At 18.9% G+C, this 16,601-nt stretch overlaps 5 protein-coding genes across 5 annotated transcripts; 1 reads left to right on the top strand and 4 right to left on the bottom strand.

Annotated features, from left to right (window-relative positions):
* Window positions 1-402: 402 nt before the first annotated feature.
* On the bottom strand, window positions 403-1,485 carry PGAL8A_00131000 (geranylgeranyltransferase, putative; the record flags this gene model as incomplete). The annotated part of the gene is made up of 1 exon (XM_028674836.1): window positions 403-1,485. The coding sequence occupies one exon, from the start codon at window positions 1,483-1,485 to the stop codon at window positions 403-405; it is 1,083 nt and encodes a 360-aa protein (XP_028526427.1).
* A 2,627-nt stretch (window positions 1,486-4,112) lies between these two features.
* Window positions 4,113-7,325, top strand: EF-G (elongation factor G, putative; the record flags this gene model as incomplete). The annotated part of the gene is made up of 4 exons (XM_028674835.1): window positions 4,113-6,695; window positions 6,790-6,877; window positions 6,977-7,069; window positions 7,246-7,325. The coding sequence occupies 4 exons, from the start codon at window positions 4,113-4,115 to the stop codon at window positions 7,323-7,325; spliced, it is 2,844 nt and encodes a 947-aa protein (XP_028526426.1).
* Window positions 7,326-8,132: 807 nt separating this feature from the next.
* On the bottom strand, window positions 8,133-9,038 carry PALM (liver merozoite formation protein, putative; the record flags this gene model as incomplete). The annotated part of the gene is made up of 1 exon (XM_028674833.1): window positions 8,133-9,038. The coding sequence occupies one exon, from the start codon at window positions 9,036-9,038 to the stop codon at window positions 8,133-8,135; it is 906 nt and encodes a 301-aa protein (XP_028526425.1).
* A 915-nt stretch (window positions 9,039-9,953) lies between these two features.
* On the bottom strand, window positions 9,954-11,108 carry PGAL8A_00130700 (MYND finger protein, putative; the record flags this gene model as incomplete). The annotated part of the gene is made up of 3 exons (XM_028674832.1): window positions 9,954-10,055; window positions 10,262-10,376; window positions 10,561-11,108. The coding sequence occupies 3 exons, from the start codon at window positions 11,106-11,108 to the stop codon at window positions 9,954-9,956; spliced, it is 765 nt and encodes a 254-aa protein (XP_028526424.1).
* A 1,117-nt stretch (window positions 11,109-12,225) lies between these two features.
* PGAL8A_00130600 (ATP-dependent RNA helicase, putative) lies at window positions 12,226-16,176 on the bottom strand (the record flags this gene model as incomplete). Its single annotated transcript, XM_028674831.1, has 2 exons — window positions 12,226-12,361; window positions 12,437-16,176. 2 exons carry the CDS (start codon window positions 16,174-16,176, stop codon window positions 12,226-12,228), a joined length of 3,876 nt encoding a protein of 1,291 aa, XP_028526423.1.
* Window positions 16,177-16,601: the final 425 nt, after the last annotated feature.

The raw sequence follows: 16,601 nt of genomic DNA, 5'->3' as shown, positions 1-16,601 counted from the left end.
ATTTTTTTTTTTTTTTTTTTTTTTTTTTTTCTTTTTATAATGAAATATATACATGGGTTTTTTAAAAAGATAAATGGTATTACATTTATTTACATTTATTATTTTTTTTTTTTTTTTTTTGTTTATTATATATCTTATAATTTTAGAAAATTGCAATAAAACTTAAAATTTTGTTTGAACTCAAATTATGCTGTTACTTTAAATTATTAGATATTTAATTATAATATTTACATAGATATATGCATTTTTTTTTTTTTTTTTTTTTATGTTCACAAAAATTTATATAATTTTGTAGTTTGTATTATTTATTTTTATGTTTTTTAAAACTAACATTAAGAGAATCTTTTTTTTTTTTTTTAATTTTTGTTTCTAATTTAACATAATATGTAAGGAAGGATATTTTTAGAGTATATCTATATCATGATAGAGTAGATTTCTTTTTTTTACAATGTTAAGAGGAATTGCATAAACTGGATGCATTTCTTTTAAAGATAATTTTTTTTCTAATTTATTTAGGTTGTCTATTAGACTAAGTGCAGCCAAACCAAAAAAAGTATGACATATGTCGGGAAGACAATCAGGGTTGTCACTTATGCCACCATTATCTAAATCTTGACAAAGAAGAATATAATTTTTTAATGCATTTTTATTAATCCATTTATATTTTTTTAAAATAATTAAAGATGAAAAAATCCACCATGAATAGCAAGTATCAGTTAATTTTTCAGCTCTTCCATTAAAACCACCATTGCTTGTTTGCCTCAAGCTTAACCAGTCTGCTAGTTTTTTTTCATCAATCAAGTATAATTTTTGAATTAAAAACAACGTAGCTATACAACAAAACACACTAGCTGCATGAGGTTCATTACCACTTATCCATGAAAAACCATTTTGATTTAAATCATAATTACTAAGTAAGTATGATGATATTTTTTCTGTGGAAATTAGATTTAATTTATTTAAGATAGATAAGCAACTAACTGCACTGTAAACAAAACGAGTATCAACTTCTCCCCATATATCTCCTTTAAATGAGCCATCGTCATTGCTTAAAGTCATAATATAGTCACATGTTTTTTCTCTTATAGTTTTTTTATTTTTAAAATAATCATTACAATTATTAATATTAGAGCTATCATTGCTTAATATGTTTTTTTCATTTTCTAAATATATATTAAAGTTATCAAAAGAATAATTTAATAAAAGAAGAGATAATATAGCATAATGTGTTGACACAATATGAGAATCATGTTTTATATTATTACCGAAACCACCATCTAAATTTTGACATCTTAGAATAAATTCAATAAACTCTTCTTTTTTATCTATCTTATGAGACAATATTTTACATGAACAAATGAAATAAAAAACTCCACACATTTTAAGAGTTTCGTTAAATATTAGCTCTTCTGCATTTGATGCAGTTGTATAACTATTCAAATACTTTATATGTTTTTCATGTACAAACTCTATTTCGTTACACATATTTGCAAAAATACTTTTATTAAAATTCTATTAAAGAAAAAAAATGGATAATTATTTAATAAGTAAATTAATATGATATATGTGGAAGTAGAATAAATTAAATAAACAAAAAAAGAAAAATAAATATATAAAAATGTAAAAGATTAGTTTGATTCTAAAACTATTACATATTAATTTAACAAGTTAAAATTAAGCATTATTAAAAAAAAAAAACATAACAAAAAACTATATATATTTTATTTTAAAATATTTTCTTATTTTTTTTTTCAAAACCTTTGCTAATGAAACGTATCAAAAATGTATCATAATTCAGTAATTAATAAAAGAAATATAACAATATTTTTTTATTTTTTATATCTTTTTACATTTAAAAATATGTAATTAAAAAAAAAAAAAAAAAACTTAAAAATTCTTAATATTATTCATTTTTAAAAAATAATTTGAAATATTTAAAAATTTTTTTTTTTAATCATTAAAAAAATTAAACTATTGAATTAATATGAAAAAAAAAAAATAAATAAGTAAGCACATAATCACAATTTTAGTTTTATGAGATATATAAAACAGAAAAATTTTAAGTAAAAAAGCATATCAATAAGATATAAATGATTAAAAAATATTATGAAGAGAAAATATAGTTAAATAATTTATATTTTTTAAAATAAAAAGTAATAATATTATAGAAGTTTTATTATATTTATAATAATCATATAAGTCAATATAGGTTCTCAATGGATAATTGTTATCATTATCCTTATTTGAAAAATAATTTCATGTTTAATGATAATGCTAAAGTTTATTTTCAAATTTATGTTATATATGTGTATTCGTTTTATTATAAAGTATTAAAGTTTAATGAAAATTTAGACAAGGTACAAAGTAAAATAAATAGCAATTAAGGAAAAAATAATAAGACTAATATGAAAATACAACAGATGAATTTTTTTCAAGCAATCAAATGAATATATTTATTTATATTTTCATCATAATTTAGTGTAATACATTATCATATTAATTGTAAATATATATATATATTTAAATATATATATAATAAAAGAGTATAATCATTATCTTACATACATAAAACAACAATAATATTTTAATTTTCAGAAGAGTAAAGATATAAATACTGATATCTTTAAAATATTGAATATATGCTTAGTTCTTTACTAAAGTTCAAAATAAAATTTTTTATTTTTCTAAATATAGAAAAATATTTAGTAAATAGCAACAGTAAATAATATTACGAAATAAAATAAAAAAATGCTTGAAGATTTAATAATTATGTTATTATAAGTTTAGAGATATAAATCAATTTAATTTTAAAAATAAATAATAATAAAATAAAAAATAAAGAGAACTAATAAACATAAAAGAATTTTGTAAAATTTTATAAAATTGATAAGTATTATGTAGTTAACTTAGTAAATATGAGGATTAATTTTTTTTTTTCTTTTTTAAATACATAATATTATGGTTTATTAAAAATATTTATTTTTGTGAAGCTTTTTTTATAATTATTAAGATTATAAAAATTAGTGTGATTTTCTTTCATAATTGTAATAAAGAATTTTTATCGATTTAATATATTTGTTATTCACACTTTTTATCTATTTTTTCTTTAAAATACTCATAATAATTTCTCTATTTTTAATTTATACATTTATGAAAATACAAATTTTTGTATATATATGATTATCAATGTTTAACATACTTAAAACGAAATATAAGGAAATTTTCATACAAGATATAGTCCTTATTTATATGGATACCCATTTATAAATTTTCTTTATTATTTTTTAATTTATTCTAAATTTAATATATATATATATATACATATATATATGTGTATATTTTATAATACATCTGATTATTTTTTGTTTGTATTTCTATTCATTATTCATTATTCATTAAATAAATATATACAGTCTTCTTTTTTAAACATTTTGATTTCATTATTTTTTTCATTCAAAAAGCAACACATTTTTATTTATTTTTTTTTTTTTTATCCTCTAAAAATTTCAATAATGTTTTTTTTTTTATTTGTTTAATTAAATGATATGTTTATGTATATTTATAAGAGAAAAACATGATTTTGCTTAAAAACTCAAAACAATTAAAATTAAAATATAGGACTCTTTTTTAAAAATAAAAATGTTGCAATAACTAAAAATAACTTAAAAATATAGTTATTTTTATTAAAATAAGAATAAATAATAAAGAAAAAAAAAAAAAAAAAAAAAAAAAAAATACATATATTTTAATTTTACAACTATGTAAAATATATTGATTTTTAAAAAATATACTCATAGCTTTAATTTTTTATTAATTAGAAGAATATAGTTAATATTTTAATTATTTTATGAATATATTATTGAATGGATTTGCAAAAATATATGTTTTAAACAATTTTGAAAAAAACTAGTTTAATAAGTATATTATTTATAAAACATATTCCTTTTATATATTTTTATAATTGGTATATTTTTTATATTACTACATTTCTTTTATTTTTAAATTAGTTATTTATATTAATATTAAATATAAGAAATAAAAAGTAATTAGACCTTAAAAAAAAAAAAAAAAAATTAGAATAAAAAAAAAAATGAAAAAATGTAAAAACAGAAATGATAAAATTATTTTTATCGAAAAGAAGTAAATTTTCAACAATATATCTTTTGTTGTTATTGTTAATCATATTTGAAGTTACAAATGCGTTAAATAATTGGAAAAAAAATTATTTATGTTACAAAACTAAAAATATACGAAAAAAAAAAAACCCTAAATTATTTATTGTAAATAGAAATTATGAACATGAAGGTATATTTAAAAAAAGGAATAAGAAAAAAAATAAAATAAATATATTCCGTTTAAATTTAAATAATTGTTCAAATAAAAATGTAGAATTAGAAAATTATAGAAATATAGGGATAATTGCTCACATTGATGCAGGAAAAACAACAACAACAGAACGAATATTGTATTATACAAATGTAATAAAAAAAATAGGAGAAGTTCATGAAGGATTATCAACGATGGACTATTTAGAAATAGAAAAAGAAAAGGGGATTACTATTAACGCAGCAGTTACTACTTGTTACTGGAATGGTAGTGAAAAAAATTTAGAAAATTTTAGAATAAACATAATTGATACACCAGGTCACGTAGATTTTACTGCAGAAGTAGAAAAAAGTTTGCGAGTTTTAGATGGGGGAATTGTTGTTTTTGATAGTAGTGAAGGAGTTGAATCTCAATCAGAAACTGTATGGAAACAAGCTAACAGATACAATATCAGTAGAATAATATTTTTAAATAAATTAGATAAAGTTGGAGCTAATTTTGATTCTTGTATTGATGAAATAAAAAGAAAATTAAATAGAAAAATTTTAATTCTTTATGTTCCTGTTTTTGAAATTAGTAAATTTATTAGCACTATTGATATTTTAAAAGAAAAAATGATTGTATATAAAAATTCTCATGATTTTGTTTTTGAAGATATTCCTCAAAAGTATTATAGTTTATTCTTGAAATATAAAAATATTTTATATGAACAAATAGCTGAAAAATTTAATACATTTCTTGATAATTATTTAAATGATAAAATTATGAATGTTCAGGAAATTGAATATTATATCAGAAAATTAGTAGTTGAAGAAAAATATAATGTAGTTATGTGTGGTTCAGCTTTAAAAAATAAGAACATACATATGTTATTGGATATGGTAGTCAAATATTTACCTTCACCTATTGATTCAATTAAAAATTATAAGAATCAAATCATACATTTTTATGATATAAATAAAAGAGGAGAAAAGTTATTATATGATCATTTGTCGAATGATAAGATAAAAAGTCAAACAAAAAAATATGCAACGGAAGCAATTAAATCAAATTTTAATGAAAGTAAACATGAAAATTTAAATGAAAATGAAAAAATAGGAGAATGTAAATATTTAAATGATAGAAAGAATGTAGACCTAAAAGAAAGTACAAATAAAGAATATGAATCAAATAACATTCATGAAGAAGATATTACGAAAAAAGAAAATAAATATTTGGATTTTAATACTGAAAAAAATAAAAAAGTTAGCATAAATAATTTTGAAAATAATGTTAAGGAAGAGATAAATTATAGTAATTTTATAACAGAAGAATTAAATCCATTAAATATAAAGAATTATAAGAGAAAATTTGTAGGATTAATTTATAAAATTATGAATGATCAGCATTTAGGAAATATTAACTATGTAAGGATATATGAAGGACAATTAAATAGAGGTGATTTTATTTATAATAATAGAACTAAAAAAAGTGAAAAAGTGACCAAGATATTTTTTATACATTCCAGTGAAAGATATGAATTAGAAAATGCAAAAGTTGGTGATATTGTTGCAATTGTTGGGTTAAAAGATACACAAATTGGTGATACCTTAAGTAATACTTATTTAAGAGTAGAATTAAAAAAAATTAAAGATATTCCACCTATTATTAGTTTTTATATATATAATAAAAATAAAAATGAATATGAAAAGTTAATTAATGCATTAATAAAAATTAAAAAAGAAGATCATTCTTTTTTTTATCACATAAATCAAGATACAAAGGATTTACTTATAAGTGGAGTTGGAGAATTACATTTACAAATTATAATTAACAAAATTCAAAAAGATTTTAATATTCCTATAATTTACGGGAAACCACAAATTTCTTATAAAGAAACATTTGTTGAAACTGTTCAAGCAAGAGGAAAGTATATTAAACAGTCAGGTGGAAGAGGACAATATGGTGATGTGTATATAAAAATTGAACCTATGTACAATTATTTTGATGAAGAAGATGAAAAAGAAGAAGAAATAAAAAAGGAAAATGGAAAAGAAAAAAAAGAGGATGAAAATTCTGTAGATAATGTGGATAGGAATAGTATGAATATTGATACTTCAGAAGTAAATAATAACATTATTATAAAAAATGAAATTACATGTGGGGCTATACCGTCTGGATATTTTGATGCAATATATACTGGAATAAAAGAACAATGTAATTTAGGTGTTATTTTTAATTCTCCAATAATAAATATTATTGTTACAATTGTAGATGGCTCATTTCACCCAGTTGATAGTAATGAACACGCATTTAAATTAGCAGCAGGGTTAGCTATTAGGGAAGCAGCTAAAAAAACTACTATTAGATTGATGGAACCAATAATGAATGTAATATAAAAAAAAAATATATTTTTCTATATTTTAATAAAATTATTTTTATTAATTAATATATATATATATATGTGTGTGTATATTTTCGTAGTTAAATGTAACAGTACCTACAGAATATTTAGGAGATGTTATTAGCGATTTGGTAAAGAAAAGGGGAAAAATACAGCATATAGATGAAAGTAAAAAATAATTAATGAAAATAAAAATAATATTTTTATTTATTAAATATCAATATATATATATATATATATATATATATATACTTCATTTTAATTTAGGTGATGAATACACTAAAGAAATAAATGCTAGAGTTCCTATGGCATCTATTTTATCTTATGTTAGTGATTTACGGAAAATAACAAAAGGAAGAGGTTAGAACACTTATATTTATAATTATTTAATTATTATTTTTATTGAAATAAAAAAAAAAAAAAAAAAAAAAAATTAATAATTCATAATACATTTTAAGTTATTTGTAATATTTTAAGTAAAATATTAATTGCTTTATTTTAAAATTACAATATTTTTTTTTTTTTTTTAATTTTAGGTAATTATACCATGACTCTTCATAAATATTCTTTAGTTCCTGAGTATATACAAGAACAAATTTTACAAAAGAAAGATTAGTTGATAATTATTCTATTAAATTCATAATTGATACAACAAAATTTTTATAAAAAAACTTGTTTTTTTTATTTAAAAATTTTATCAAAATAAATATATTAATGCATTATAATTTCCTTCATAAATACATGTCTTATTCTTTTTTTGTATTGCATAAAATTTTAACTAAAATAATAATTTTTTTTATAATTCATAAGTAAATATTCTTTAGTAATATAAATATATATATATATATATATACATTATATTTATATTATAAAAAAAATCTTAAAAAAATTGTAAAAATAAAGTTATAAAATTGTATATAAAAAATTATTTTGAAAAAAAATATTATAATTTTTAATTTTATTATATTTTATTTTAGTTTGTTTAATTTTTAATTTATCATTAGTTTTAAATGATATGCATCAGAAATTTTGCATAATATTTATTTTAAAATTTTAAAAAAATTTAATTTTTGAATTTATAATGAATACATTTGTTTTTTAAAAAAAAAAAAAAAAAAAAAAAAAAAAAAAAGTAAACGTTATTTTCTATTATGATTCATAAATGTGCTATATATAGCAACTTTATAAAAATACATTTAAAAATTTTATTGATCATTTGTGTCAGATAATTTAGCAATTGTTTTTACATATTAATTTTATAATAATATTTTTAAATAAGTATCCTTTTATAGTTTGACTGTAGAAAGTTACCTTTAATTATTTTTATTATACTTTTTTTAAGAATATATAGCATATTTATAATATTTCTTTAAAAATAAATTATTTTGAATAATTGACTTCTTTGTTCTCTTTTTTGAATTCATTATAAAATATTGCCATTTTCAAACATTTCATTCATATAATTTAAAATGTATAAATAATTGTCTATAATACTGTATATTTTTTTTTTGTCTTCTTCTTTTATATTTTTTGTCCCATAATAGTATTTTATTTTTTTAATATTATTTAAAAATATATCATAATAAAGATCATTACTTTTGAAATACATAAAAACTTTTGATAATGTATGATAAGAAAATAAGTTAAATTTATTGACTGCAAGAGAATATTGAACAATTTTGTTTGTTCTTATACACTCAAATAAGATATCTTGTAAAATATCTTTTCTTAACGTGGTATTTTTATTTATTTTATTATAAATTTCTAATTCATTTTCATATAAATTTTTATCATTTATATATAATTTTAAAGTTTCACTTATCTTTGGATTATTAAAAAATTCACTATATTTTGAGACATGTATATTAAAAAAGTTTTCAAAATCTTTTGAATTTTCATATATAAATGAGCACACTTCTTTATTTTGCACTTGAGAGGTATATATTTCAACATTTTTAATATAATTATGAGAAGCTAAACAAGCTTTTAATAATAAAGAAATATTTAAAGGAATATCTTTTTCTCTATCGGTATCAAATATAGTTAAATGTGACAAGGTATATATATATTGCCTTAATATATTTTCATTTGTTTCATCAACTTTTACAGGGTTAATTTCTTTTGTTTTATTTTGTTGTGTTACATTTTTATTTAAAAATAATGCTTGATTTGAAAAATTGTCATTATAAGAAACGTTCTTATTTATATGCTTTTTATTATAATTAACATTTATTCCATTTAAAATATTAATAAAAAGTACTTTTTTCCCATAGCATATACATAAAAAAAAATATAATATTAAGAAAAAATTGTAAAAACGTAATTTCATTTTTATTAATTGATATTTATTAATGAATATTTTTATATTAAACAAAAATATTTCTAAACATTTGCTTGTAAATTTTTTCAAGTAAAATTTTATTTTTTTTTAAAAAAATATATATAATTAATTATGATGGAAATAGCGATTATCTGAAAATTTTATTTTTTTTTCATTTGTGACTGTACATTGTTTTCATTATATTTCATGTATTTTTTAATTTATTTTTTCAGGTTTACTTTTTCTTATTTCAAAATTTGTTTTGCACCACATACATAACGTTACACTTAATATTTTAAACTAAATTAAATAATACACTTTTTCAAAAAATATATAATAGTATAAATGAATTATCTACTTTTAATCTATTTTCAAATATTGTTATGGTATTTTTATAATTCATTACTAAAGATGATAAAAAAAAAAAAAAAAAAATTATTTTAAGAAAATTTCACATTCTTTTACACTAAGAAATTTTCACCCTTTTAATTTGCATAATTATAAAAAAGAAAAAAAAAATTATTTTTAATTTTTTGTGAAGTATTTTTTTTTTTTTTTTTATAAAATACATTGAGATTAAAGTTAATAGTTTTTATGTTTATTTCAAAACTATGAGTTTAAAATGCTAATATTTTATAATTTAAAATTTTTCTTAAATTTATTATGTGTTAATAATAACAAGTTAAAAAATAAAAAACTTAAGATTTATTTTTCATTATTTCATTTTATTTTAATTATTTGTTTATTAGTCTTTTTATTCACACAAATATATAAAAACATAAGGTTATAAGTATTTGGAATGTCATCATTTTAAATTTCCTATATTCTATAGTGAAAAAGGTATTTTAATTTTTTCTTAACAAAACAGTATATTAAAAAAAAAAGAAATATTTCATATAAGATTATAAAAAAAAATAAAAAATTTCATGAACATATTCTTTTGTGAAATACAAAGTCATTTTTCTGGCATTCTATAGAGCAGTAATAAACTTTTTTACATTTTCCACATCTTTTTAAATTCTTTTCCTTTAAAAAAAAAAAAAAAAAAAAAACATACACACACATATATATATATACAATATTAAAGAAAATAAATAAAAGTGTGAAGAAATGGAATAAACAAAAAATATACAAATATATGGTAATGTACAACAAAAATAATTAAAATATATTTTTTTTTTTATGTATTTTAAAAATATAAAGTTTTCATATTGAAGGAAAAATAAACATACCTCATAGCAGTTCTCACATTTGTTAATTTTTGTGTTTGAAATATTTAAATTATCTCCATCCTTTTTTGACTTCATTTGACTTAACAAGTCTTGCATAGCTTGTGCTTGATCCCATCTATTATCACATAAAGAGAAAAAAAAAAAAAAAGTAAAATCAATTTTTATAAAATTTTTACAAATAAAACGAAAAATATTGTTTTTTGATGTGTTTTTATATTAATTCAATTAATAAAATTTAAAATTTTTCAGAATATACTTCTTTATCTTAAAGAAATAATATATGAAAAATAAATTTGTACCTGTTTGCACTTTTTGGTGGATTTTTTAAGAACTCTTCATATTCTTTTATAGTAAAATCACACCTTTTAAAATCTTCATTATCATATGTTTTTGATAAAAAAGCATCTCCATAAATATCAGTGTTACATATTCTTGATGCTCTACTATTATAAGGCAATTGTTTTATTCTTCCTACATCATCAATATAACAATTAACAGCGTAATAATCATTTTCTTCTGTTGGTAAAGTTAATGGTATTATTTGATATGTTTGAGAAGTTTCAATTGCATTATTTATTATATCTGGTGATATTTTATTTAAATCATCTTTCTCTTTATTTTCTTTATTTTCTTCTTTATTGCTTTCTAATTTTTCTTTTATTGTTTCTTTTAATTCATTTTTTCCTTTTTCATTAAAAATAATTCTTCTAAAGTAGGAAGCTAAAGTATTTTGAAATTTTTCTTCACTTCCTTTAAAATTTAGTTCTTTCACTTCATTATTTATATCACAACTAATAAGAACATACTTAAAATTGCTATGAACAGATTTTAAAATATCTTCTGCCATTTTAAAGCTTTTTAATATTTATAAAAATTTACAAAATTTTATATAAAACGAATATGTACATATGTATTAGACTTAAAATACAAAAAGCATATTCATTTAAGTTTTAAAATATAAATGTCGGTGTCAATAATTATAACCAATTTAAAAAGAAAAAAAAAAAAAAAAAAATACTACACAAATATTTTAATTAGTATTGTTTATGCTATTTTTTTAAAAAAAAAAATAAAAGATAATTTTAGTTAAAAAAAAAAAAAAAAAAATTATTTTCTTATATATTAAAAAAAAGGGATAAAAACATTTTTTAATTTTTAAAAAATTACACTTTAATTAATGAAGGAATGTTCTTTTAATGATAAATAAAAAGAAAAAAAAATAAAAGAACATGTATATGTGAAATTGAAAAATGCATTTATTTTAATCTAAATTAAAAAAAAAAAAAAAAAAAAAAAAAAAAATTTAAGGAGAGCTTAATATTTATTAAAAAATTATTGTTATATTTCATTTTAATTTTTTTTCTTTTTTAATAATAATGTATATTTTATTTTTTTTTTTGAAATTTAAAGTATGATTAATAATGAATATACTTTTTAATATTTTTTTTAAGGGATTTTTTTATTTAAAATTTTTAAAAATTATATTGATGATATAATCTAATTAAAATACTTTTGTTAAATTTATTATTGGATTATGGTAAACTGTTTATAAAAGTATATATCCTATTATTTTTTTTTAAACAAATTATTTTATATATTTAAAAAATTGACATAACAGATGTTATTTCTATATGCATTAAATACTAAAATAATTTTTTTAATTATAATATTTTCTTTTTTCTTTTTTAATTATAATTGTAATTATAATTTTTGATTATATAAGTGAAAAAGTTAATAATAAAAAAAAAAAAATTCTTAATACACAACGCAAAATGTTACGTTACATATAAAATTTTATTTTTTTTAATTAGATACTGATATAATATTATGAATTTGAAAATTTATTAAATTTTAAAAATTAAAATGATGAAATATTTTCAAAAACTTAAAAAATTTGAAATTTTTTATGTATTTAGGTACATATATTAAAAATGTATAAAATAATACAAAAAATAAAAACAAACTTATAAATACAAAGATGGGGAAAATGGGATACCACGTCTTAACTTTTTAGTTGCTGCTGTTAAAATTTCACACATATTGTCATTATTTATTCCTCTAAAGGCACATATCATTTGTCTTAGTAGTTCATCTAAGCGTCTGTATAAATAAAAATATATTTATATAAATTACATTATTTACATAACTATTTTTATGACTTTTTTTTTTTTTTACCTTAAAGTTCTTATTATTGATCCTTCATATATTTGAGAATCTGTTAAAATCTCCATAAAAGAATGACCTCTTGCCCATAATAAAACAATAGGCATAATGGCTGATTTAAATTTATCTAAATAATCTTTCAAATTGATATTCATTCCACATTGATTCATTTTATTAGCTACATTAGTTGCAGTTTTAATTATCTGTTGATATCCTTCTATTAATATAGGATCATTAATAGAAATTTCTTTATTTGTTGATTCATCGTAAACAAAACATGACAAAAAAGCACATATATAATCATAATTATATTTACTAAAAAAATTTGAGAAAAATAATTCTGATATAACTAATTCATCAACACTTAAAATTGCACTTGCTATTTGTCCTTTCATTGTAACAATATAATTTTTTTCTTCAGAAGAATTATTATTAGTTAACTCCTGTTTTACATCAACTTTTTGTTCGTTCTTTAAATCTTCTGTAGAATCTTCAATACTTTTCATGTCTTTTTCATTTTTAAAATTTTCTAAATTATAGGTAACTTCAATATAATTTAAGCTCTCCAACAAAATTAGCATATTTTTTAATTCTTTTTTAAGAACAATAAATCTGCATTTTTCAATATTTGCTTCCAAAACATTTTTTTCAAACTGTAAAGCAACATATTTATTATACATTTGATAATACTTGTTTAAGTTTTTATTATTTAGCAATTTATTATTTTTTAATAAATTTTCATGAAAATTAATATTTTTTACAATAGTTAAAAAATTTTCATCTTTTATACCCATTTGATATGGGTTTATTATTGGTATATTTTTTTCTCCCTTTAAGCAATTCACCATGGTATTATATTTAATTTTCACATTTGCAATTTCTTCTTCATTTTTATTATTAGCAAATTCGTGTATGCTTAAAACAACAGCTGATATTTGATAAATACATTTAATATAAAAACTCATAAGTTTCCATTTAGCTTTTAATCTATCTTTTGCTGGGATATATTCATTTTTTTCGTTTTCCTTTTCATCATCGCTTTGTACTAATTTTCTTTTTTTATTATGATCATATGGTACAAGGCAATCGACAACTAATATATCACTGTCGTTCATTTCATTATTGTTGTTTTTATTGAAATTATGATTACTACTATTATTATTAACACTATTTTTTCCTTCAATAATTCTACCTTCTATACAAATACACCATCCCCACTTTAAATCGTCTTCTACTAAATATAGTAATCTACCTAGAACCAAATAGGGGGTTATATTTTTTTGCATTGTTAATATAGATCTATAAGATTCTCCTAGTTCTATTAATTTATGTCTAATTATATAATAATTAGATATATATGAAAAAACAGTGTTATAATCTTTTAAATCTTTATTAATAATATTGTTATTATCATCGTTATTATTTAATGTATTCATTTCATGGGTAATTTCTTTTGTCGTCATATCTTTCTCAGAGTCGAGTATATTTTTTTCTTTGCTTTCTGTCTTTTCTTTCTCTTCATTATTTATATGTTCCATTTTTATTTCTTCTTTATGTATATGTTTTTTACTTTCTTTATCTATTATAACATTATTTTTTCTTTGTTCTGCTTTTGCATAATTATTTGACATAATTTTTTTTAGAAGATCTTCTTTACATATTTCCTGATCATTTTCATCTATATAAATACTAACCAAAAAATCGTGAATTTCTTTTATTTTTTCTTCTACTTTTTTTTTTGCTAAAATTTTTTGAAAAAGATTTTTTTTTGTTTGATATTGGATAAAGGATCTTTCAATCATAAATTCAGGAGTTATTCCTTCTATTCTTAACAAATTCAAAATCATATTATAACCTAAATGAAATTGGCTCACCAATCTATTGGCTTCACCTACAAATAATTTTTCTGCTTCTCTCCAATGTAAAGGACTATCTAACATTATAATAACAATACCTCTGTCATCTAAACCCCTTCTACCTGCCCTTCCTGCCATTTGAATATATTCTCCAGATGTAATTAACCTTTTTTCTAATCCATCAAATTTTTTCAATGAGGTAAATACAACAGTTTTCGCAGGCATATTTATACCCATTGAAAAGGTTTCTGTGCTAAATAAAACTTTTAACAAAGATTCTTGAAACATGATTTCTATTATTTCCTTAATAATAGGTAATAACCCACCATGATGTATTCCAATTCCTCTTAATAATAGAGGTAGAATAAATTGAACTTGAGGTAGTGCTCTATCATCATCTGCTAAAATTTGAATAGCATTTTCATACAATTCTTTTATTATTTCTTTTTCTGTATCATCTGTTAAATCAATTTTATGCATTGTTGTTGCATTTACTTCACATTCCTTTTTAGAAAATGCAAAGATGATTAATGGAGTATAATTACGGGAGTGACACATTTGAACAATTTTTTCAATATCGAAAGTATTTTTTCTCATTTTTTTGGTGTATTTATTTACATTGTGATGACCATCTTCTGATGTATTCGTTTTTTCTTTGATTGCATTAACAGCTTTAATAAAATTATCTTTTTTAAATTCTTTATTTTCATCACATATTAAAAAAACACTTTCACTAGATGTTGGATAAATATAATGCTGTAGTGGGGTTGGTCTGTAATCTGTGTATATAATATGACAAGCTTGACTTTTAATGCTACTAACCCATTCAGCAAATTGAATTCCATTAGGTATAGTAGCGCTTAAAAAAATAAATCGAACCATTAATGGTAATAAAATAATCGTTTCTTCCCATATTACACCCCTATCCCTATCTCTCATATAATGTATTTCATCAAAAATAACCCATTTTACTTCTTTTGTTAAAGAAGATCCTCTGTATAACATAGATCTTAATATTTCTGTAGTCATAACAATAATAGATGCTTCTGGATTTATTGAAATATCACCAGTAATTAATCCTACATCTTTAAATTCTTCACTTAAGTCTCTATATTTTTGATTACTTAGGGCTTTAATTGGACTTGTGTAAATTACTCTCTGTTTATCTCTCAACCCTAGTGCTATAGCATATTCTGCTATAACGGTTTTTCCTGCAGAAGTATGAGCTGATACCAGTACACTTTCATTCATTTCTAAACATTCTATCGATTTTTTTTGAAAAGTATCTAATTCAAATTTATACGTTCTAGCAGGAGTCAAAGGAGTACTTAGTTTATTATGAACATAGCTTCTTGGTCTTACACATTTATGAATACAATTAACATCACTACCAAATTCTTCTAAAACTAAAACATCATCATTGTTTATTGTTTTACTGTTTTCTATTAAAATTTCTTCAACTTCTGAATTAGCTAGAATTTTTTTTTTCTCTTCAGAAATTTTTCTTATTTTATTTACATTTTTAGTAGTACCATCAAAATTTTGTATATCGCTATATATTTCTTCTTTAATTTGCATTTTTACTTTATTGTCTCTTTTTTTTATATTAATTAAGTTTTCGATATTTATTTTATAATTTTCTTCATTAGATAAGTTTTCCTTATTAGAATGGTTATCCTTTTTTTTTATATCATTTATTATTTCTGTTGCTTTATTGTTCTCATATATCTCTCTATTATTTTTTTCTTGATCCTCTTCATGTTTTACACAAGTTTTTTTTTTATTATTTATTTCTACATCGTTATTTGCTAATTTATCATCTTCATTTTTTATATGAATTTTTTCGACATCTTTCTCCTCAAAAACGTCAAACAAATCATCAATATTTTTTGACATTTTAAATTAACTAGAAATTTTATATTATGTATATCTTTTAAGCTTATCAATGATCTATAAAGAGAATATTTTATATATTTTTTATTTATTTTATATCTCAAATATTATTTCAAATAGTGTTTCAACTTTTTTTTTTTTTTTTTGTTAAATTTTAACATAATTCACGTATTTTTATATTGTTTTTTTTTTTTTTTTTTTTTTTTTTTTTTAAAATATAATTTGTTTTATTAAAAAGTAATTTGGAATTTTATGTTTTTTTCCATCATAATAACTTAATTACATTTTATTTTTAATGGTTAAATTATATCGTTTTATTTACATATCATAATTTAATTTTTAATAAATAACAATTTAATTGTTATTTTTTTTTTGGTTTTCTTTCTTTTTTTCATTTTATATAATTTTTTTTTTTTTTTTTTTTTTTT

This window comes from Plasmodium gallinaceum (assembly GCF_900005855.1).
Source record: "Plasmodium gallinaceum strain 8A genome assembly, contig: PGAL8A_v1_65, whole genome shotgun sequence".
NCBI classification, from domain to species: Eukaryota; Apicomplexa; class Aconoidasida; order Haemosporida; family Plasmodiidae; genus Plasmodium; species Plasmodium gallinaceum.
Note: the sequence above shows the minus strand (reverse complement) of the source record. Positions and strands in the feature narration are given on the sequence as shown.